The sequence below is a fragment of the Camelus dromedarius genome, chromosome 16 (genome assembly GCF_036321535.1).
Source record: "Camelus dromedarius isolate mCamDro1 chromosome 16, mCamDro1.pat, whole genome shotgun sequence".
NCBI classification, from domain to species: Eukaryota; Metazoa; Chordata; class Mammalia; order Artiodactyla; family Camelidae; genus Camelus; species Camelus dromedarius.
Genome location: NC_087451.1, coordinates 38133663 through 38157273, shown reverse-complemented (window position 1 = coordinate 38157273; position 23611 = coordinate 38133663). Strand labels below are relative to the sequence as shown.

At 35.4% G+C, this 23611-nt stretch overlaps 1 protein-coding gene across 1 annotated transcript in view; it reads left to right on the top strand.

Moving 5' to 3' along the window:
• The window catches only part of CEP112 (centrosomal protein 112), a 373877-nt gene that overhangs the window by 51801 nt on the left and 298465 nt on the right, over positions 1–23611 (top strand). Inside the window, exons 9-12 of the mRNA XM_031468925.2 lie at positions 5908–5994; positions 9444–9543; positions 12374–12492; positions 17680–17823. Of these exons, the coding sequence (XP_031324785.1) occupies positions 5908–5994; positions 9444–9543; positions 12374–12492; positions 17680–17823 (450 nt within the window). The remainder of the gene's footprint in view (positions 1–5907; positions 5995–9443; positions 9544–12373; positions 12493–17679; positions 17824–23611) is intronic.

The following is a 23611-nucleotide window of genomic DNA, read 5'->3' as shown; positions in this document are numbered from 1 at the left end:
TGGTGGGGAAGGGCTACCATCCTTAGCATACAGCTTCAGTCTCTGGAGCTGAGGTATTGATTGCTCACAAATACCTTGTCTTTTAAGCACTTTCCTTATGAAAGAAAGAGGCTGGAAAGAAAGCCACTTAAAAAAAAATGTCTCATCAAAGTTGCCTGCATCATTTCTGTCCCATCATCCCCCTTGACCATGCTTATCTGTGAAGCAGCCATCTGCCCTGCCCCAGTTTGGCGCTGTTAGTGGAGCCCCGAAGGAAGAAGAGGAAAATAAGTATCTGGGGACGCTAGAAGTCTCTGCCCCAAACCCCATACTGGTGTGTGCATTTTGCTTGTGTGTATTTGTATATGGTTCTGTGAGCGTGGCGGAAGATACGAAAATACACTGAGTTGTTAATGTCCATTTTCCATAGTCCATGCAGATGTTGATGTAGGAAGATACAGTGAGGAGAGGGAGAGATTCAGATAAAAAAGGAGACGAACACCAAGGGATACAGAAGAGCTAAACAAAATAAACAAAAACTCAGTATGTAATATGATTATGTCCATGTTTTGTGTAAATTATGTTCGTGTATGATATATGAACAAAACTAAAAATTAGAAAAAAGAAAATACCAGCATGTACTATGCATGTTTAAATATCACTTTTTCCCTTAATGTGATGAGTTCTGATGAAATTAGAAGTTACCATTTAGGAGAGTTCCGTACATCTCTAAGCACCAGTGATAAGATAACAAGAGAGGTAGACACATTATTTGTGCTATGTTTATAAATAAGCACAATGAATAACAATTGACATTATGAAATATTACAAATTAATAATTTGAGAGTAGAATACACTGGAGATATTAATCAGGAAGAATCTAAAGTACTGACATGATAATTTCCTCTGACTAGTAACTGATAGAATTCTCTAAAAAGATTTTAACAATTAGGTATCTGAGTAAGTAGAGTGATGATTATTTCATGAATCACTTCTGTAATTTGCTGTGATGATTGTTGAGATGTAGAAAGAATATATGACTAAGAAAACACATCATTCGGTTGTGTTGCTGATAATACTTTAGAAATTGCTGAGAAGTAGAGATGGTTGACTTCAGTAATATTTTTGACCTTTTATGCTTTACAATTTAATTGCTACGTAGGTACAGGAAATAAAGGCAGACGCAAATATTTCAGTAACATTACGATGGCTACATTTTATACATCACTGAAAACTTGTAGAGTTTGTAGACTTATTCTCTGCATCAAAATAAGTCCTGTTTTTTTCTGTACATTTTATTCCTTTGACATGATTTAGGTAGTTGGTCAACATTAAAGCTTTGAAATAACATTAAAAGTTTTTCCTTGGCATTTTAAGATGTTTAGATGATGTTTATCTAAATAACTTTAATACATTATTTTCCTTACAAACTCATTAAAGTAAAATGCTATTTTGTTTTGTTATTCTGCTACTTTGAGTTCAAATGTTAAACACAATTTGCATATAGAAAACTGGCTAGTAAAAAGTAGGATTTTGAATAAGAAACCTGCTCTTCTGTAAGAGGGAATGTTGAATACCTGAGTGAATAGATTGGTAAGTGTTCCTTTAAAAAAAAAAACCCTTAATCCAAAATTTGTGAAGAGTCAGCTGAGCAAAATGACTTTGCTAATTAGTTATACTGTAAGTAGGATATTTTTAAACCCAAGGAAATAGTTTTACCCTAAGTAAATGAACATGTTTCATCAGCTTTATTCATTTGGTAGCAAAGTCCAACCTCAGAGCTATTCCTTGAAGTACATACTTCACAGAAAATGGGGCCCAGTGAGCTTTGTAAATAAAGTTTCCTAAGCTCATTTTAAATAGAGATTTCAGAAATTGTCTTAAAAATAGCTTGTGGGAAAGCTCTCTTGAAAGTGAAGCTGTCCAATTTTAGTTCCTTTGCTTTAGCAGTAGGTTATCCACAGAATGTCTTTCCTACACTCTACTTACCCTGTGGAGTTGTCACCATCTCTTGATGGCTTTTACTTCTTTTTCTAGAAGTGTGTGGTTTAGTCCTGGAATGCTTCTAGTAATTGTCTGAGTGGACCTTCTGGTCATATTGCCTAGGGACTTGGTTGAATGGGGTGAGGTTATCCTCTTCCATTTATCCCAACTGATTCTCACCATAAAATATTTTTGATGGGGGCAAATGGCCTAGAGGGGTATTTCAGTTCCAAACCAAATCTCACTGATGTTAGAAAATTGGTGTCAAGATAGGAACAAATCTAATGAGGGCATTTGGCGGTGGAACAGGAGAGCACGCCCTTTTCTTGCAGACTGCTTTAAGAGGGGCTTCTCTGCTCATCCTCTTTCATGGCTCACTCTGCCTTAGCCCGACATCGAAGATTCTGTAATTTAGGCTCACTTATTCGTTGTGTTTGCCGTCTTGGTTCAGTGGGGCTGCGGGTTCTACTTGAATCTCAGCTGTTGTGTCCAGGCAGAGCACCTGAGTGACACTGGAACTCAGCTTAGGAGGATGACAGTATTTATTGTGCTGCCTGAGAATAGTTGTTGTGTGGAGTCTGAGTTACTTGAAGATCAAATAAGTTGGCAGTGTTAAATTCAGTCTTTCAATTTCAGTCTTTTGTGTTAAACTAGACTAAGCAAGGCTATTTTCTGTCTTTCCTGTGGGGATGTATGTAAGATGCACACATATGTATAGCCATCCACATTTATATTTATATCTATGTCTTGTATTCTGTATTGTCTTTATTTACTGTGCTAGTAAGATTGTTTCTATATTGTAATCCTGCTGATCGATCATGACTCATGCCCTAGAGTATGCGGCAGAAATACAGAGTTATTCTGTGGTGTCAAGGTAAAGGGAAGAGATACTTTTTTAATTAAAAAAACTTTTTTAAGGTTGTCAATAGAGAAACTTTCTTTTTAATACTACCCTTGTAATAACTTGGTGTTCACTATCTTAACCAAGTTATTAAACCTTACATTGGCAATATTGAGACAAACCAACCTCCTAATAAAGATGGAATGAAAAAGGACACGTCACTGTAGTGTCATTCTTGCCAAAACCCAATAAGTCTAATCATGAGGAAACACCAGATAAATCTGAACTGAGGGACATTCAATAACTGGCTGTATTCTCTAAAAATGTCAAGATCAAGAAACACAAAGAAAGGCTTTTCCTGATTAATGGAGATAAGTTGATGACAGTTATGACAGTTAATGGTAGTGTATGACCCTGGATTGGATCCTGGATTGGGAAAAAATGTAGCTATAAGTGACATTGTGATAACTGATAAAACTTGCCTATAGACTGTGCATCAGATATTATTGTGTTAATATTACATTTCTCAATTTTGATAACTGCTGTGGTTATAAAATACAGTTTGTTTTAAGGAAATATACACTGAGCTTTTCAGGATGATGCCTCTAACTTTCTTCCAAATCGTTCAGAAAATAACTTGTGTGTGTATATATACATATATATATGTCGTTAAAGCTATAAAATGGTAAAGCGCATGAGGCAAAATGTATACAATTGGTGAATCTGGGTAAAGGGTATACGGGAGCTCCTTGTGCTATTATTGCAGCTTTTCTTCAAGTTTAATATTATACCAAAGTAAAAAGTTGTATCAGAAAAACAGACTTTAGAAAGCTGTCTTTGGTTGCAAGAACAGAGGTTCATGAAGCTAACTAAAATAAACAGGAATACAGAAATTGTTTCAAATTCTAGTAGCTTAGTCTCATGGAGACTATTGAAATTGCTTACTTCGTATTTCAGGTGTTGTGTGGTTTCTAGTCTTTGCTGTTTTGTGTATTTGCTTTGCTTTCTTCTGTGTCCTGGATTTATCTGCTTTTTCTGGGTTGCTAGAACCTTTGCCTAGTAAATGGATGGCTACCTCTCTCTGTACCACTCATAACATTTATTATTTTTTTCTTCAAGTTTTATTGAGATATAATTGACATACAGTACTGTATAAGTTTAAGTTACACTGCATAATGATTTGACATACATACATCATGAAATGATTATCCAGTAAGTTTAGTGAACATCTGTCATCTCATACAGATACAGAATTAAAGAAACAGAAACAATTTTTTTCTTTATGTGAGAACTCTTAGGATTTACTCTACTAAAAGCTTTCATATACAGTGTACAGCAGTGTTAACTATATTTATCATGTTGTACAGAACATCCCCTAGTACTTATTTATCTTGTAACTGGAACTTTGTACCTTTTTGACTGCCTTCATTCAATTCCCCCTCCTCCTACTCCCCAACTCTGATAACCACAAATCTGATCTCTTTTTCTATGAGTTTGTTTGTTTTTGAGGAATAATTGACCTTCAGCACTGTTACTTCCTTGTATACCACATAGTGATTTGATTTATATACATTTTAAAGTGATCACCATGTTAAGTCTACTTACCATCTGTCAGCATACAAAAATATTATATAATTACTGAGTATATTCCCCATACTGTACATTTCATACCCTTGACTCATTTATTTGTAACTGGAAGTTTGTACCTCTTAATTTCCCTCACGTATCTCTCTTCCCCCGACCCCCTTCCCTGTTTGTTCTCTTAATCTGTCTCTGTTTCTGCTTTGTTATGTTTTTTCACTTGTTTTTTTAGAATCCACATATAAGTTAAATCATACAGTATTTGTCTTTTTCTGTCTGACTTATTTCACTTAGCATAATACCCTCTAGGTCCATCCATGTTGTTGCACATGGCATGAATCTGTGTTATGTTTTTGTTTGTAAAATTTTATGATTTCATTTTGATATGTTGATTTGATTATGCACAGTTATCTTTAGTTCATGTTCATTATTTATTTGAAACAGTAATTGAAAAATATGAAATATTTTTCAAAAATTTTCAAGAAGTTGTTTTGACAGCACATTTCTCATATTTTAAAAGCAAAATTTTCTGAAGGTTGTAGACTAATATTTTTTGCATACCTACTTTGTACCAAGCATTGTACAGAGAGTATGGTTACTTAAATGATGTCATTGAATGTGATTGTCATAACTCATTGAGGTAAGATAATTATTCTTAATTAGAAAAGGAAATAGAATCTCAAAATGGTGACTTGCCCAAAGTCACAATAGTGGGATGAGAATGAGAGTTAGAAATGAGTTCTGTCAGAGTCCAGTGTACATAGTCTTTTAAATAGCAAGGAGTCAGGTGGTCAAATACTTTCACATTTAAGATGATCAATTTTATATTGTTATTCTTAAAATCTGTTACTGCTATTCTTTTAATCCTAAGGTGCACTCATTATTATCAACAAGCATTGGTGACATTTTTGCTGACTTTGCTTAGAACACTGGGTGTTAGTTTGAGGAGGGTAGGAAATGTTAATGAATACTAGAAGGGAGATAAAGTCACTGCCTTGAGGTAGTCAGAGTCTGTGAATCCAGGAGAGAGAACTGGAAAATCTGTGCATTATCAGTAATGTGCCATATGTATGGACATTCATTCTCAAGTTGTATTTAAGTGTATAGGTTAATAAGAGTATTTTAAATGAGCATGTAGATATGAGGAAAGAAAAAAGTAAAAAATTGAATAGAGGCTTAAGTGAAAAACATAAACAAAGGCTAAAATACCAAGTAAATTTGGCAAAATATCACCTTAAATGACTTTTTTGGGAGTCAGTGGGCTGGGATCACTGATGAGTCTGTATTCAGTAGTTTAACTGCTGCCTGTCAAGTGAAATTTATTTGAAAGACTTTTAATTGGCTTGAGAATAATCAAAGAATGTAACCAACATTTTGTTATATGTAGTGCGATTGCTAGACTAGTAGCTGTAGGGTAAAAGTGGAAAATGATACTCTCTTTTATATAAGGAGTTGCTTTAATTGTGTGTTTTTGCCAAAGGGAAAAGTAAATTAATAACACCTTTAAAATATTTTCCTTGAAGTTGGACATGAAAACAAAAATGTTGGAGGCTAAATGTCATGAAGAGAAACTTAAATTGCAACAGAAACATGATGCTGATGTTCAAAAGGTAGAGTATATACCACTTACCATTTTATTAGTAGTGAATATTTGAAATATTCTATGTCTTGTGATCATCCATCCATCCATCCACTTACTTATGTACTTACGATAGTGTGTGTTATAAATCGAATTGGCTAAGTTATTATCCTAGTAAAAGTTGATCTTTAACTTCATTTGCTAAACAAATGTACAAATGTATAGTTTAATTACCTTTTAGTTCTCTATCAATTGTTTGAAGGCTGGTCTTATGGTTCTTTATCTACATTCTATCATTACCTTTCATAAAGGCCGAAATAAGTCATCAACTGTAAATACTAGAGTTCGTTTTGGTCTAATATGCTTTCAGTTTTCTGGCAATTAGAATTTCCTTTTTATTTTAAAAATAAACTCTTGGATATAGTTCTCTTTGGTAGAGACTGCATGCATTGTAATGCTAGTACTGACAATGTAGGCTTTTATTTTCAGTAGCACATTGAGTTTTATGCCTTCCAGTATTTTAATTTGTATTTTTGAATAAAATTGATTTTTCTTCTTAATGGGCAAAGCAGAAGTCATCAGTTTATATTTATTGTACATTGAATCTGAAATGATACTATATTTTAGTATGATTTTTAAAATTCAGTGATGTATTTCAGTACATAATAGAAGAAATTTTAATTCATGACAGTTGGTCCAAATAGAAACTTCTCATTGATTGTTTCAAAACTCAACCTATGCTTAATTTCGAAAATAATACAAACAGCTCAATATCAAAAAATTAAACAGTCCAGTCAAAAAAAGAGCAGAAGACCTAAATAGTCATTTCTCCAAAGAAGACGTACAGAAGGCCAACAGACACATGAAAAGATACTCAGCATTGTTAAAATTAGAGAAATGCAAATAAAAACTACAGCGAGGTATCACCTCATACAGGTCAGAATGGCCATCATGAAAATGTCTACAAATAGTAAGTGGTGGCGAGGATGTAGAGAAAAAAGAACCCTCTTACACTATTAGTGGGAATGTAAATTGGTGCAGTCACTATGGAGAACAGTATGGAGGTTCCTTAAAAAACTAAAAATAGATTTACCACATGATCCAGTAATCCCACTCCTGGGCATATATCCGGAAAAGATGAAAACTCTAATTCAAAAGATGAAAACTCTAGTATGTGCACCAGTGTTCATAGCAGCACTATTTGCAGTAACCAAGACGTGGAAGCAACCTAAATGTCCACTGACAGATAAAGAAGATATGGTATATATATGTATGTACACACACACACACACACACACACACACACACACACACACACACACACACTGGAATATTACTTAACCATAGAAAAGAATGAAATATTGCCATTTGCAGCAACGTGGATAGACCTAAAGACGATCATACTAAGTGAAATAAGTCAGACAAAGACAAGTATTATATGATATCACTTTTATGTGGAATCTAAAAAATAGTAAAAATGAGCTTATTTACAAAACAGAAACAGACTTATACACACTAGAAAACAAACTTATGGTTACCAAAGGAGAAAGTGGGGAAGGGATACATTGGGATTTTGGGATTAACAAATACATAGTACCATATATAAATTTGATAAACAACAAGGATTTACTGTACAGCGCAAGGAACTATATTCAATATCTTGTAATAACCTGTAGTGGTAAAGAATTATATAATATATAATGTATATAACTGAATCACTTTGCTGTATACCTAAAGCTAACATAATATTGTAAATTAATTATGCTTCAAGCGAAAAAAAGCTAAGCCGATGGTTCTGCTTCACAAAACTAGGTGACAGAGTTGGAGTCAGGAAATTGAGGCCGTAGCGCTAGGCATCCAAGCTTTCTTAAAGCTGAAAATACGTTAGTATTTAGTCAGGTGTGTATTTGGCTTACCTTCTCTCAAAGCAACAAGAAGGAAACCACTGATTGAAAATTAGAAAAAGAAAAAATATTGTATCCATTTCCTTCTCCTTCCCTCTTTTGCATTCAGATTTTAAAGGCAAATATTCCCTTCTGCTCTTACTAGAATTTTACCTTTGTTGGAGAAAAATGGTTCTCTATCATAAATGTTGGAGATTCAGTAATATAATTTCAGTTAAGCATAATATATGTCCATATGAAATAGAATCTCTTGATGTATAAAATACTGATGTAGAAGATAAATAAATATAAAAATATATTTGGAAAAATCATGGTAATAGAGTTTGAAATAGACTTCTTGGTATGTCCGTTACAAAGATCTGTGCTAAGAAAAACATTTAATAATAAAATCCTTTCCAGGAATTTCTCTTTAAAATAAATACTGCGTGAAAAAAGAAAGCAATGCAACTAGTTTGAAATGCCAGGTAAAATATAAATAAAATCCTTGACCTTATGCCAGACTTGGAAAGTATATTCATCAGTTTGTTGCATGTATGGCATTTTCTAAGGATTAGGAATTGGGATGGAATAAAATTGAGAGTGCTTTATCTATTTGCATACATTCTTTTCCTTTTTTGCTTCTTTATGGATGTTAGGGTCAAAATACCTCCTTTTCTTATTTACCAATCATTCTTAGAGGTGGGACCATAACAATGAAAGGTAAAGTATAATGCTGGTAATAAAAGCACTAAGAAAAGTTGATTAGACATTGGTAAATAACCTTTTTTTAAAAACTGAATTTGGGTGTGTAGGAAATATACTTCAACCATAAAAAAATTGAGGCTCCTGCCTCAATTTGGTTTTCTTTTTTCTCCTGGGTTAGCACATTTATTTTCCTGCTTGCTAACTTTCCTACATTTTGGTTATTTCTCTAGTTTTGGTTTTATTTTTTTTTGAGTGTAGGTGTATTTAGAAGTATATAATCATAATTAAGTTTTTTAAACGATTCATTTTAAAAGTTCTGACAATGTAAATTAATGATGTAAAATATTCATGCAACTTTTGACATGTTTTGGGCTGACTTTACTGATTCTCAACTAGCTATCTAGCAGAACTAGATATAAAGGAAGCCTGTTACATCTCATCTTCCCATGTATCTGGAAATTCTTGTGGTTGTGCGTGAATATGATAGAAGGACACTAGTGGGAGATTCAGGAATATGCTTATCTGAAGATGTTCTAGTCCAATGTGTTGGGAAGGTGAATTGTACTTTATTAATATATCAGGTTTCTGGTGGCTTCTCTCTGCTACTTCATGACAGTTTAATCTATGAGTTATATTTTAGAGAATCACCTAATGCATTATTTATGATCTCCTTAATAATTGGTATATGAAAACTCAAAGCAGATAGCATATTTCTTTCAGTAATCAATTATTCTAGAGTATTTAATATTTCATCAACGCACTAAAGTGTAATCTTTACATCTTTTTGGGGAAACAATTTATGGGATTAGCTGAGATAGACTTGGAAAAATATTTTTAAAAAATTATATTTCATACAGTATAGCATACTAAAATATTTTAAATTCATTTGTAGATTTTAGAAAGAAAGAATAAAGAAATAGAAGAAATGAAAACTTTATACAAAAAGAAGCAAAATGAAATGGAGGAGACTGTTAGAAAACTTGAAAAGAAAGGTGATGTTGTATTGTTACATAAATCTTTTAATAACATTTCCACTCTACTTTAGTGGTTGTAAAAGTAAAATTTTATTTTTTGACCTTTTGTAGTATGGGACGGGAATGTTTATGTGGGTTTCCATCAGTGTATTATGTTGATGTGAGCTTCCACGTGACTTAAGGAAAACTGTGTGTGTGTCTGTGTGTGTGTGTGTGTGTGTGTGTGTGTGTGTGTGTGTGTTGATTTGGTTAAAGATTTGGAAGAGTCTGTGAGTGTTCCTACTTAACTCTCTTCCTGTTCATTGGGCTGGAGCTGCCAGAGGTCAGTCATAGAATTAGAACTTTATGGCTTTCACAAGGCAGTCTAGAGAAATTGCTCCTTTTGGCCTAATAAAATTCATTACATTAACTATTTGCTTTATGCTGTGTAGTATATGCTAGTATTGTGATTGACAGAACAAACATTTAAAAAATGTTCCCCGTGTACACTTTCATTATGAAGGAAAAGAAAGCATGTAATCAAGTGTTAAATTGGCTATGAAACATTGAATAGCAATAGACAGTCATTAGGGAGACTGTTGAAAATATTTTTTGCAGGAAGAGAACTTTACAAGTTTTAAAAGATTTGATTAATTGGAGAGAGGAGTTCCAGGTACTGGAATAGGATTGCTGATATTGGTAAGTTATGGGAAGGATGCTACAGTTAAGTTAGAGTGGATATTCTATACGTTAAGAGACAGATTGAAAAAGATTAAGACAGGTGACTTGGCATGACTTAAGCATGACCTTGAACTTCAGATTTAGAAGTTTCAAGTTTATCCTGTAGATGATGGGGAGTCAGAAGATTTTTGAGAGGTGAGTTTTAAGACCTCATATTTTAGGTGGAGTAGCCTAGTAACAGTGGGTGTGCCCAGCATGGTGAGGCCAATTCCCAGTCTGTTATAACAAACAGAGGCAGAATGGAGGGAGGGAGGGAGCGAGCGAGTGCATTCCACTCACTAGAAAACATAGTCTCTAACCCCAGCTCTGCTCTTCGGTGTCACCACGTGACATCAGCAAGTCTCTGGGCCTTGGCTTCCTTGCTATAAAACGGTGCAATTAGATAAGTAATATATGTAACGTCCCTTCAACTCAAGGATGTCGTGCTCCCATGCTTCCGCAGTTTTGTGTGTAAGATGATAAGGGCCCAGAATATCTGAATGATGGCAGTGGGAGTAGTGAGAATGGAACTGAAGAAGAAATTTTGAAGGATTCGGTGAATGGTAAGTGATGAGTAAGAGGAAAGCTGAGAGGTGCTCATTTAGGGTTTCCATGTGGGACTTACTGACTCTCTCCCAACCCATCAAAGCTGAGTGTGTCTGAGAGAATGGTAATGCCCCTGAAATTTAGGGTGGCAGTTACAAATATAAGTTAATTAATAAAATAGGTATTTTTAGGTTTCTTTCCAGCTTTGAATGTTGGTGAAAGTAATGAGAAATTTGTTCAGGTTTTTTTCTCTAATTATCAGGGCTACAAAAATATTTTAAATTTATTTCTAGGTTTTTATTTCTTACCTTGATTCAAACTGGGCAATTTAAACATGCCTAAGGTTTAAAAATAATATTTCTTAAGTCTTTTTGAATTGCCGATAGATCTTCATTTAAATTTGGATTTGTGAAGTTAAGATGTAGATGCTAAAGACTAATATTAGGTTAACCTGGATTCTTCTCTTTTTCCCCTTATTTGTTGCACAGTTGAGACATAAGAGTAAAAGAAATTTCTATGTAAATGGTTATGAAAATTTTACTATCTTGAAGTAAATGACTAATGATGTAATCAATAAGCTGAGGAAACATTACATTCAAGCAAATACACAGCTGAATTTATTTTGCCATCCACGTGACATGAATATATTAAATTTTCACTGGAATCAGTGACAGTTCAAATCATTTTAAAAAAGAAGATAGATATTTAAATGATTTATAAGGGAAATCTTTTATATAATTTAAAGCGTATTTTGTTTCAGTCACATAAACTTTGGCAATGATTTTAATGTGTTTGGAACAACAACATATTGAAATGGTGGGTTCCTTTATGTGTTTATTCAGTACACATTGTTTTTGAGTGCTTGCCTGTGTGGCATTCTTTTGCTGAGTAGATAAAAAATTGTCTTTCTCCTGAGGAAATAAGCAAGTAGACTATCATAACACATAATGCAATAAGTGACTTAATGGAGAAATATATGAGGTTCACTGGGAATAAAGAGGAGTTTTTGCCCCTGCAAGAGGAGGAATCTGGTTGATGGATGGTTCACAAAGAAGGTGTTACTTGAATTGAGACTAAGAATGAGTAGGAGTTTTTCAGCAAGGAAGGGAGGGGCATTTCAGGCCTATAGGTGATCGTATTTAGGCAGCGATGTATTAAAGGATGTGGCGGCAGGAACCCGCAGATAGGTTGGGATGCTTACAAGTTTACAAATACGGAAGTGGCAGAAGATATGGCCAGAAAGCAGTCAGATCTTAAGGAGCCGTTTTCCATGTTAGAGGTTTTTGGCCTTTATCTTGTAGATGAGAGGAACTGTGAAATGATTTTTAAGTTTGGGAGTAACACTAGAGAGGACCCACTGGAAGAGAATGATACTGAGGCCAGCACACTGTTAAAACTGTCTAGGGATTGAAAAATGGTGGCTTCAACCAAGGCTAGAAATGGAGAGAGAGGAAAGAATAAGAGAAATTTCAGGAGAGAGAGCTGAGAGGACTTGGAGGAAAATGGAATTATCTATTAACTGGTGCACTATTTTTTTTTTTATCATCAAACTCTTATGTGGTGGCTAGAATTGGTTTAACTGTGTTTTCATCATTTTTGACAGTTCAGACCCTGATACGTGAATGTCAAGTTATCAGAGAGACCAAAGATAACCAGATTGTAGAGTTAAAAAAGATATGTGAACAAAGTACAGAATCTCTGAATAATGATTGGGAAAAAAAGGTAAGCTACATACAATAAAATAGTAATGGAAAAATTCAAAGGGTTATGCTTTAACATATTTAATTATAAAAATAATGGATGTTCACAGAATATATAGAAGAGTTTGAAAAAAATTATATCCTAGACTATTTAGAAATGGCTATTCATGTTTTGGTATATTTTCTTCTGGAAGTTTAATGGTTTATAAAATAGTTTTCATTTAGAAAATTTGCTTTTGTCTGATTCTCGAATTTAATTTAGATTCTGAATTTTTTGTCATAGCCAAGAGATTTTAGCAAAATAAGTAGAGATATAACAGGAAGATAGTTTATGAAAATTAAACCATTCAAAATTTGGATGTAGGCCACTGGATCATTTCCAGAAATCTCGGATAACACAATATTTATAGTATAAACTTGTTTTTAATGTGAACAAAATCAGTAATGGATGGGTTGTTCTTAGAGGAGCATTTGATTTAATTAAGAAAAATATTTTCATAAAATTTAGCAGTGCCAAGAGTAATGTAAAACGATGCTTATTATGAGCGAGTCTTACGTACTCATATAATGCTTTCACTTAGGAGCCCTTAGCCATTAGTTGAAATTATAATATGTACTTAAAAGAAATGAAATATGTTACTTTTTTGAGGTATTCTGTCATAAAGATCTCTAGTTAACTCCTCCTCCTGTTACTCTCTCAAGTAGTTTGGGTTCCGAATATTTTGCTGAGAGGGAGGAAAGCCTTCCCAAGCAGGCACTTGGCCTGATGTGTCCTGGAGGTGGTAGCTTCAGCGCTGGCCTGAGACGCGCCTTTATTCAGAGGGACAGAGTTAGCTCTTTTCTAGTTTTATTTTAATTTATGTGGTTTTAGCTTTTCTATAATTTTGGCATATTTTTGTGCACGCTGCAGGTACATTGTGTTCATAGCGGGCCCCCTTCCTCCCTTTGCTGAACTCCCTAGTTCCTTATTTCCCAGTTTGAATTGTCAAGTATTTGAAGAGAAAAGTCTGCCTTCTGTCATGTGCAAGGGTACATTTTATTCTTTCAGCTGGACTAGCTTCTCTTTTTCATAGTTATACAATCATTAGTGGGTGTGAAAAAACTGCAAATGTGGTTAAAGGTCTTTTTTTGTGAAGTACAGTTGCATGTAAATCTGGGCAGAGATGAATACCTGGTGCCAGCAGGAAATCTACCAAAAATTAATAAGCAGATGATAGACTTACTTTGTGATTTATGCAGTCATTTGTTCAAAAGTTGGTAAGTCTCTATATGGACAAAGCGATGTGATATGTGTATGTGTGTGTGTGTATACCTCCTAATAGAAATCTCCATCCTCATCTCTCACTTTAAGTCCCACTTATCCAATTACCTAGTTAAGATCTCTTCTTGATTAAAATTCCATCATTTGCCCCAAACTCCTCCGTCTTCTTCCTTTGTTGCTAAAACAGTCACCTCCTAAGGAATTTCCCTATTTGCCTATTTCCTAGGGTATTGCCATCTACTCAGCTTCTCAAAGACTCTTCTTTTGGCTTCGTTTCTCACATCTAATCGCTTGCCACTTCTATTCATTCTGTTTGTTTTGAATTTACTCACCAGTGTTCCTCCCCTGGTTCCAGACACCATGGTCTCTTGCCTGGATCTGCTGTAACTGGCACCTCATCAGTCCACACCCCACAGTGTGGCCATATTGATGTTTTTTCTAAAACAAAAAGCTGGTTTTCCTCATAAGCATTTGTGTCACCCCAGTGAATGCCCTTAGATTTACAAGGGTCTTCATTACTGAGATGCTGGTGATCTTTCAAGCCTCACTTTTTGTCACAACCCTACTCTGATTTTTATACTTTTCTACTAGCTGTGAATGGAGCATGACCACATGGGGCCTTCCCAGGACAGCCCCTCCCCCATGTCCTCTGCTTGTCACTTGTCTGTAGAAAAACTTTAGTCAGAAAATTAGTTTAATCAGACAAAAAAAAATACAGAAACAAAGGGAAATAGTCAAGCAAAACAAAATAATAATAGTTTAGTCATTAAACAAAGTCAAGGGCCTTTAGTTCTTCAAAGGCCATGTCCTTTGAGCTGTCTTGTAGATACTGCAAACCCCACCAGGTGGAAGAAGTGAACTACATGATGACCAGCCAGATGGTAGCCATGACGTAAGCTGCTACAATTCCAAGAACTGGCCTTAAAGAAATGGGAAAAAACCAACCCTGGAACTGGAGATTAACTGTACTTAAAACATCAGGGTGACGCTGATCAGACCACCACATGACTAACTTCAGTATGACTGTCACAGCTGACTGTGCTGTTCTGCATGCAGCCCCCTCCCTCCACCTGTATGCCCCTGAAACTCCCCTTTAAAAGCTCTTGCCCACTGATTGGCAGGGGGAGTTGCCTTTTATTTTTTATTTATTTATTTATTTATTTAAACTTTTTTTATTGAGTTATAGTCATTTTACAATGTTGTGTCAAATTCCAGTGTACTGCACAATTTTTCAGTTATACATGAACATATATACATTCTTTGTCACATTCTCTTCTGCTGTGAGCTACCACAAGATCCTGTATATATTTCCCTGTGCTACACAGTATAATTTTGTTTATCTGTTTTACATTTTGAAATCCCAGACTGTCCCTTCCCACCCACCATCCCCCTGGCAACCACAAGTTTGTATTCTATGTCTGTTTGAGTCTGTTTCTGTTTTGTATGTATGTATGTATGTATGTATGTATTAATTAATTAATTAATTTATTTTAGATTCCACATATGAACAATCTCATATGGTATTTTGGGAGTTGCCCTTTAGACATGAGTCCACCTTCTCCCCCAGTTGCTAGCCTCCAGAATAAAGCAAACTTTCCTTTCTACCAACACTTGGCTCTTGAGTATTGGCTTTTGAGTGGTAAGCCGCAGGACCTAAGTTTCAGTAACAACTGTACAAAACTTTTTCATTTTTATCTGACTATACCATGCTCTTTTTAATCTATGTGCCTTTTGAAAAATTGAGTTATGATTCATACACCATAAAATTTATCCTCAAAATGTACAATTGAATGGTTTTCAGTATATTCATGAAGTTGTGTCACCGTGACCATATAATTTCCAGGACATTTCTGTCAGCCCAGAAAATGCCTTGTACCCATTAGTAGTCAGTTCCCATTTTCCCTCCTCCACCCTCTTGCAACCGCAAATCTACTTTCTGTCTATAGTTTTGCCTATAGAATCATACAATATGTGGCATTTTGTTACTGGCTTCTTTCACTTTTCATAATGTTTTTAATTTTCACCCATATTGTAGCATGAATCAATAGTTCAGTCAGTATTACGGCCAAAGAATATTCCATTGTATTGATATACCACATGTCACCAGTTTGTGGACATTTGAGCTGATTCCACTTTTTGGGTGTCATGAATAATGCTGCTATGAAAATTTGTGTACAAGTGTACAAGTGTGGACGTGTGTTTTCATTTTTCTTGGCTTTTGTACAGGGAAGAACACTGCATTTTCCTTTACTTGCACCCTCATAGTACTTCTGACACCAAATGTATGGGTTTTCCTTACAACAAGCAATTCTCTTTGACGTCAGTTGGATGTCCTATAATTCAATTAAACTTTGACACTATTTAGCTAGAATTAGCATCAACAAATGCTAATCAAATGAATCTGCCAAGTTACAGCATACTTGTTTTTGCTAGTGTCATGTTTATACTTGTAGTCTCAACTGTAAATTCTCTGGATGAGTTTTAAAGGACTCAAGCTGACTTGCAGACACCCCTCCAACTTCAGCAGGCACTGGCCTTTTATAAAGCGATTGTGGGATGCAGCTGAGAAGGCACGATGGGCTCCTAGTTTTTGACATTGAGTAGACATATGTCCTAGAACATTTGGGAGACCCTCTGCATGAAGAGACCACAACAACATAAGTATAACCACAAAATTCTCAGTGACTTCTTTAGCTCCCTTTAGCAGAGTCACTATGCATGTCAGTCAACAGCTGTGAAGTAGCACTGAAATTTAGGTGCTGTGGGCTTGGCTACTTTTGAATACCAGACATAATACCAGTTTAAAATGTATACTTTTGCAAACATACAAATACAACATACCAGGGATTTGAGGGACCACTTACAAGTAGTCAAAGTTGCATGTGTTAGATTTGTGAAACCCATGGCTCTTCTGTATGGCTGTTACTGAGCCATCCTTGCTCTTCCTGTTCAGCCAGAAACTAGAAGAAAAGTTTTTGGGACCCTTACTGCTAGTTGGCATCACGATTGCCTACATTCTGCCTCTCATTTCCACCTCTCAGGGTTTTCCCTGTTCCTCCAAATCTTCCTAGTCAAATAAAGGTCTCTGTGCATATGTCATAGCCTTGTCTGTCCTGTTTTGAATGGGAAGTAAAATATAACTTTAGACTGTTTTGGACTCCTGCTCTCCCCACCTGGAATGAGTCTAGGGTTGGATGCAGCAGGTAGGAGTTAGAGTCTGAATTCCACTCTCATTGAAATAGAGGAACGAATGCCCCCAAGGCTGGGAACACAGGTTTCAACTCCCTCTGGGAGCTGTTCATTGAACCTTGTTTTCCTTACCTTAGATGTTCTAGAGCTTCATTCATTTAAACAGTATGTACATAATCTTCATAAAGAAAGACCTGTGTACATGAGAACGTACTGTATACAATTCTCCCCAGAGAATTCTATTTGATTTATAAATGCCATCTTTGTGTCTACTTTTGTATAGAATATGGAATAGATAAAAATAGCTTCTTGTTGGGGGTCAGAATAAAGGATAAAGCATTTTTAACATAACTTTTGTGCAAAATTTCATGCAAATGAAATGAAAATATGGATAATATCCCTAATCAATAACAATATTATAAATATTTCTGTTTTCTGAGTTCAGGCTAATACTAGTGTAGTTTAGCTGATGCACTATATATCTGTCTGATTCATTTACTATTCCTACCTGAGTTGGACAATTCCCTTTAATATTTGTTTATCCATTAAAATGTTCAGTTCAGGAAAGTAAACAAAAGATTATTTCTTAATCATGCTCTTTATGTGATATCTTTACTTTGAATGTTTATTTATGAGTTTTGTATCTTTTGTCACCCCATTAAATAAATAGAAAAATATAGGAAAACATCTTTTTCTGAATTGCAAGGTAGTCTATTCTGTATAGTACTGAAGGAGTCAATTCTTGATTTCACTTTGTAGCTCCACAACGCTGTAGCAGAGATGGAAAAGGAAAAGTTTGATCTTCAAAAGCTGCACACTGAAAATATTCAAGAATTGCTCGAGGACACAAATGTACGTCTGAATAAAATGGAGGGTGAATACATGGCACAGACGCAGTCCACAGTAAGTCTCCCCTCACCCTTTTCTTGTCATGTTTATAAACGATCTTCTTCATCTCCATGTCTGCATGCTTCCAGGATGTGTGCAGTACACAAATAAGCGTGTTATAGAATTAAAAGAAAACACCCACCTTTCTGTTTGACACAGACTTATATGTGGCAGTGGACAGTCTCTTGAAGTTTGCTGTGGGATTTCACTCTGGATTGTTTGATACTACTTATTTTTTTAAAACCCCCAGAAGCTTTTACAAATCCCTTTTCTTATTTTTTTCACTGATTTTCAGTCTAGAGATAATTTCTTTTCTTTCTTTCTGTTTTATTTGTTTCATTCTTTTAAACTGAAGTCTTAATTGTTTTTCTGAAAATACATTAATGCTAGCATGAAGGAGATCAAATCAGGAGATAGGAGTAATGTGACCAATTTAAGACAGATTTTCTGAGTAGATTCATCTTGACCGAGGGACCAGACAGAGATATCACATGAGTAAACCCCAAAAGTTCCTCTCCTAAAAGGATGCAGAAGGAGGTCAGTAACTTTCTGCAAGGAAAGAAGGGGGACCTCTTGAAGAGCCCCCTCAGTGAGCACCTGGTTGCAGAGGGTAGGTCTGAGGGAGTGAATGTCTTCAGCGTTTCGGAAGCTCAGCTGACTTCCTAAAATACATAAGCCTGGAACAGGTAGGCTAATGGGCACGTGCATGAGGGCTGCTCACATCTGAGGCAGGTGCACCTCATCAGTCTTGTTCCTAATATATGATACGACCTCATGGAATGGTACAGCCTTGTATCCTCGGCAGGGACCCAGTCTTCACTTACCACTCAGCCCACCCAGGCCAGCCTGGCTTGGTCCAAAGTACCTCCTTGAATTTAAAGCTGTCTTTATTGTATTGTATCTAATTGTATCTATTACACCTTTCATTTCAATTTTTATTTTTTTCATATCCAATATTTTAATTTTCTTTCTCTTTTTTTCCTCCTCCTCTTTTCTTTCTCCTTTTTCTTCAACAATTTCTTGTTTTTCACATTGTTAGTATAATCTTTATCTTCTTAAATATATTTATTAGGCTCATTTAAAACTCTTGGTCCATCTGTTTTCATAATTTGCCTTCAGAATATTATATATTACATATTATGACATTATATATGGTACAAATTATAGTTGCTATATATTATAATATCATTTATATATACTTTATTGCTGGTTTTCTTTCATAGTTTTCTCAGAGTGTCTGTTTTGTGCCGTGAGCTCATGTCCTTTGAGTTTATCCATTATTCTAATGTGACCTGGGGAAGAGTTGGAAGAGCAGATCCTTGAGTGGATCAGTTATACTGTAAACAGCGAGGAAGGGGTGAGTCTCAGGGTAGACAGCCCCAGAAAGCACAGGACCACTGCTGAGCTCTCACTGGCAACCTCCCACCTGTAGCACACAAACCTCTCAAACCCTAAGGAAAATGCGACTTTGGAAGGGGAGTCCCCCGGATTGGAATGTATCAGCCCTCAAGCTGTAGAGGCAGAGATGATCTTTTGATGAAGTAAGGTCGTATTTTTAACTTAGTCAGATGTATCAATCTTTTATAAAGAGTGCTTTTTATGTCTTAAACAAGTCTTTTTCTAGTATAAATGCAGAAAGGTTCACCTATAGGTTTTACTGAAAGCTTTAAGGTTTTGCTTTTAATGTTGAGTTCTTAATCCATCTGGAATTATTTTTTTGTGACTGGTGAGAAATAGGGATCTAATTTCATTATTTTCTATGTGAGTGACCTTCTTGCCTGCCCCTTCCCTTAGTTCCTCCATTTGAGCAAGCCCTCCTTTGGTCATCGATCTGCCATGCTATCGGCTTTCAAACTTCCATGTACCAGGGTCTCTATCCTAGCTGATTGGCTGATTTCTCTACGTCTGCTGGTGCCATAGTGTCATCATTATTATAGCTTCATAGTTACTCTCGATGTCTGAAAGAGAAGTCTTTCCTTGTCCATCAGAAGGGTCTTGATTACTCAGCCCTTTTCTTTTACATACACATTTAGAATCAGCTTTCCAAGTTAATAAAGAAAATAAAACCCTGGGGTCTCTTGAACACCTTTTGTAATGTTTCTTCCTGAGTCTTTTACATTTTTGTCATATAAAAAATGTATACTCTTGTTGTATGAAAGACTCAGGAATAAACATATATATGTCTTATAGCTTTTAGCTCTTAACATTATGTGTAATAAATATTTTATTACAGTTTATTGTACCTTAACTAGAGCTTGCAGAAAATGTTAAATAATGGTGATGAAAATGGATTTAAAAATAAAATGTTCTCTTTTGGAAAAGATATTCACATGTTCTCATTATTGAAAATTTAGGGAAGAGATATAACCGAAAAGAAAAATTAATGTCTGCATAATAAAATTACTCTTATTGGAGGTCCATGAGAGTGCCAGTTCTTCTACATTTGGGGGCTGACAATGGATGTTTTAATTAAAAACACAAACAAACAAACAGGCCAAAATTCTGCCAGTATGATAGGCATATTAGTTTCCTAGGCTGCTATAATGAATTACCACAAATCGGGTATCTCATAATAACAGAAATTCATTGTGTCACAATTCTGAAGGCTGGAAGTCTGAATTTAACATGTCAGCAAGGCCATGCCCTCTCTGAAGGCTGGAGAGGAAGATCCTTCCTTGCTTGTTCCTAGCTTGTTTTTTTAATTTTTTTTGCTTTTGTTTTTGTCTGTTTTGTTTTGTTTTATAATAGCCTTCCTACTGAGTACAAAGTCGTATCTCATAGTGATTGGTTTTGATTTGCATTTCCCTAAGATTAGTGATGCCTAGTATCTTTTCATATGCTTATTGGCTGTTGTACATTATCTTCTGAGAAATATCTGTTCAAGTTCTTTGCCCTTTTTACGACTGGGTTGTTTGGGTTTTTTTGTTGTTGAGTTTTGAGAGTTCTTTATATTTTCTGGATGTCAAACCCTTATCAGATACATGATTTTTATTTAGTTACTTTTTTAAAGACCTTAACTCCAAATACAGTCACATTTTGGGGTACTAAGGAGTTAGGATTTCAATGTTTGAATTTGGAGGAGGACACAATTTAGCCCACAACAACTGTATAAATTAACAAAAAGATAGCATGATATAGAAAAATGAAAAAGCCTGAGTAGGTTTTGGCTTATGCCAGTTAACAGTATTTCAAAATTACATTTATTTATATACCACAAACATATACTAAGCTCCTAACATGTCCCAGGCATTACACTGGACACTGGAGACATAGCAGTAAACAAAATGTCTCTTCCACAGTGTTCCCGTTTCCATGGGGGGGCGACAGCCAATAAACAGCTACAGATACCCAGTAGCGAAAAGCGGTGTGATGGAAGAGAAGTCAGTGTAAAACGTGTATTGTAAATAGGGTGATTTCATCCACCAGGGGACGGAAATTGATTCTTGGGATTAAAAAAACTTGGATACTACAGTGGTTTGTGACCCTCCAGTAGGGAAAGTTTATAAACAGCCAGTCTATGGTATTAAAATTTCACGGTAGGGATGATTAGAAGAAAACTGTCTAGAATGGCTTGTTAATTAATTATTTAATGACAATTTTAAAAAAGATTGAGCAACACTGGGGCGAGGGAGTGAAGTGGAGGCAAGTGCTTCTATAGGTAAGGTGTTGGGGAAAGCCTTTCTGAAGGTGAGATGTTTACACAGAGACTTGAAGAAGCATGGGGAAGCCACGTGCTAATCTGGAGAAAGCATTCAGGCAGGAGGAACAGCCAGTGCAAAGATCCTAAAACTGGGATGAGTTGGGCAAGTTCAGAGAAGAGCAAGGGGGCAGTGTGGCCGGACCTCTGTGAGCAAAAAGGAGAGTGGTAGGAAAGTTTGTCATGGGACACATCAGGGACAGCCTTGTAGATTATGGTGACTCATCCTTTTTTAAAAACAGCATTATTGAGGTATAATTTATATACCATAAAATTCACTTATTTTAAAGTGTACAGTTCAGTGGATTTTTGGTATATTTGTATTTAATTTGTAATGGATTGAACACATGACAGTGGTTCCATCTGACTATTATTTTTAAACTATCTCGTTCTATGCAGAGAACAAACTGTGGGCGGCCTAGAATGGGGGCCAAGAGACTGATTAGGAAGCTGTTGTAGTAGGTCCAGGCAAGGGAAGTGGGTGGCTTGGCCTTGGGTATCAGTCTAGAGATGAGAACTGCCAGATGATGATACCATTCAGCGAGGTGGAAAAGGCTGAAAGTGGATCAGGTTAATTAGTGGGAAAAAAATCAAGGATTTATTTTCTGGGTACTCAGAATAATGATGATACTCAAAGTCATGAACAAAAACCAGATTTATATCTGAAATACATTTTCGCCATCTCAACGTCCTAAACTTTCACAAACATAAATTAAATATATTAAGTAATTTTAGAGTTGAAGTCTGTGAAACATACTGGTTTCCTAAAATGTTTACTGCATCATTGTATTTTATTGATTAAATAACATTAAGAGGACAATAGCTTTCAAGGTGTACTTTTTCATTTTTCATAAATTTGGGATGTAAAGGGATACGTTGGGGCCAAGAGGTTACTGTCAGAGAAACTTCATTCTATTTTTAATGAAAGTTGGATTTAAAAATTAGCATTCAGACCTGTCATTAGGTAATAGCAAATATAGGGGAAAATGGACAGAGTCTGTCAGCAGAGTTGAATTTAAGAATCATCAAAATGAGGCAGATCTTGCTGAGCAGCTCTTGATTTAATAATTAAAAAAGGTAGAGTTCAAGGCATGGCTTAAGATGAAAGACGAGACTGTCACTGAGAATTAGTTTCCCTGTTTTGTTCTTTCAGGCTTTTTTCTTTTTTTGTCGGGTCTTGTTTTGTTTCAGTGCCGTTTGTTGTAGGCAGACATGTATCGATTATTAGACTTGGGTCTTTTGATAATGGCAGGGGTTTTGTTGTGTAAAACTCGTGATTAAACATGTGAACACTGGATTTTTTAAAACAACATATTAGAACTTATAAATATGAAAATTACAGCAAAATTATTAGATGCTTGGAGTGGCAACAGCTGTAAAATACAGGGCTCTCTTCATTTCAGGGTTTAGACACACAAAGTCTGTGAGTGGTTTTATTGAGATCTTAGGCTTTATAGTGGAATTCTTTACCCTTTTCTGTACCATGAATGCCACTGGCAGTCTTGTGACGTCTGTGCAACCCATCTCAGAATAATATTTTAAAATTTAAGGCAGTGTATAAGATCACAAAGTAAAGAAATTATATTGAGTTACAGTCATCAAAATATTGTTAGATCAAAGCCGTGATAAAGTAATACTATGTTTCTAAGCTAATCAAATAAATATCAGTATTTAGCAGTGGGCCTAATAACTGTTCTAATTCATGAATAATGATGAGGGTAAACAAGATTTAGTGATTAACCGACATTGTAATGGACTATAAAAATACTTGTGATTTCTGTTAGTCACAGGTATTGCTAATACTACGTTGGTTTGTTGACTATATTCATAGTTGAAGGGAAATGCTGAAGGTCAGTTCAGGGACTGAAAATAAAGATGAGTTATTTTTTTTTCCATTCAAATTCCCTGACACTGAATTATAGTTATGAACCTGTAGCAAGTTTAAAGAGTATCAAGAGGCTTTAGGCACCTGAAGTATTGCATTAACTGTTATTAACTATTATTGCTCGAAGTGGCATGTGGTAATTCATGCAGCAGCTCCTCACTTTCTGGGGTAGCTGGGATTTGTCATTTTATAGTTGCCACCGGGGTTTCTTCTCCTAGCCC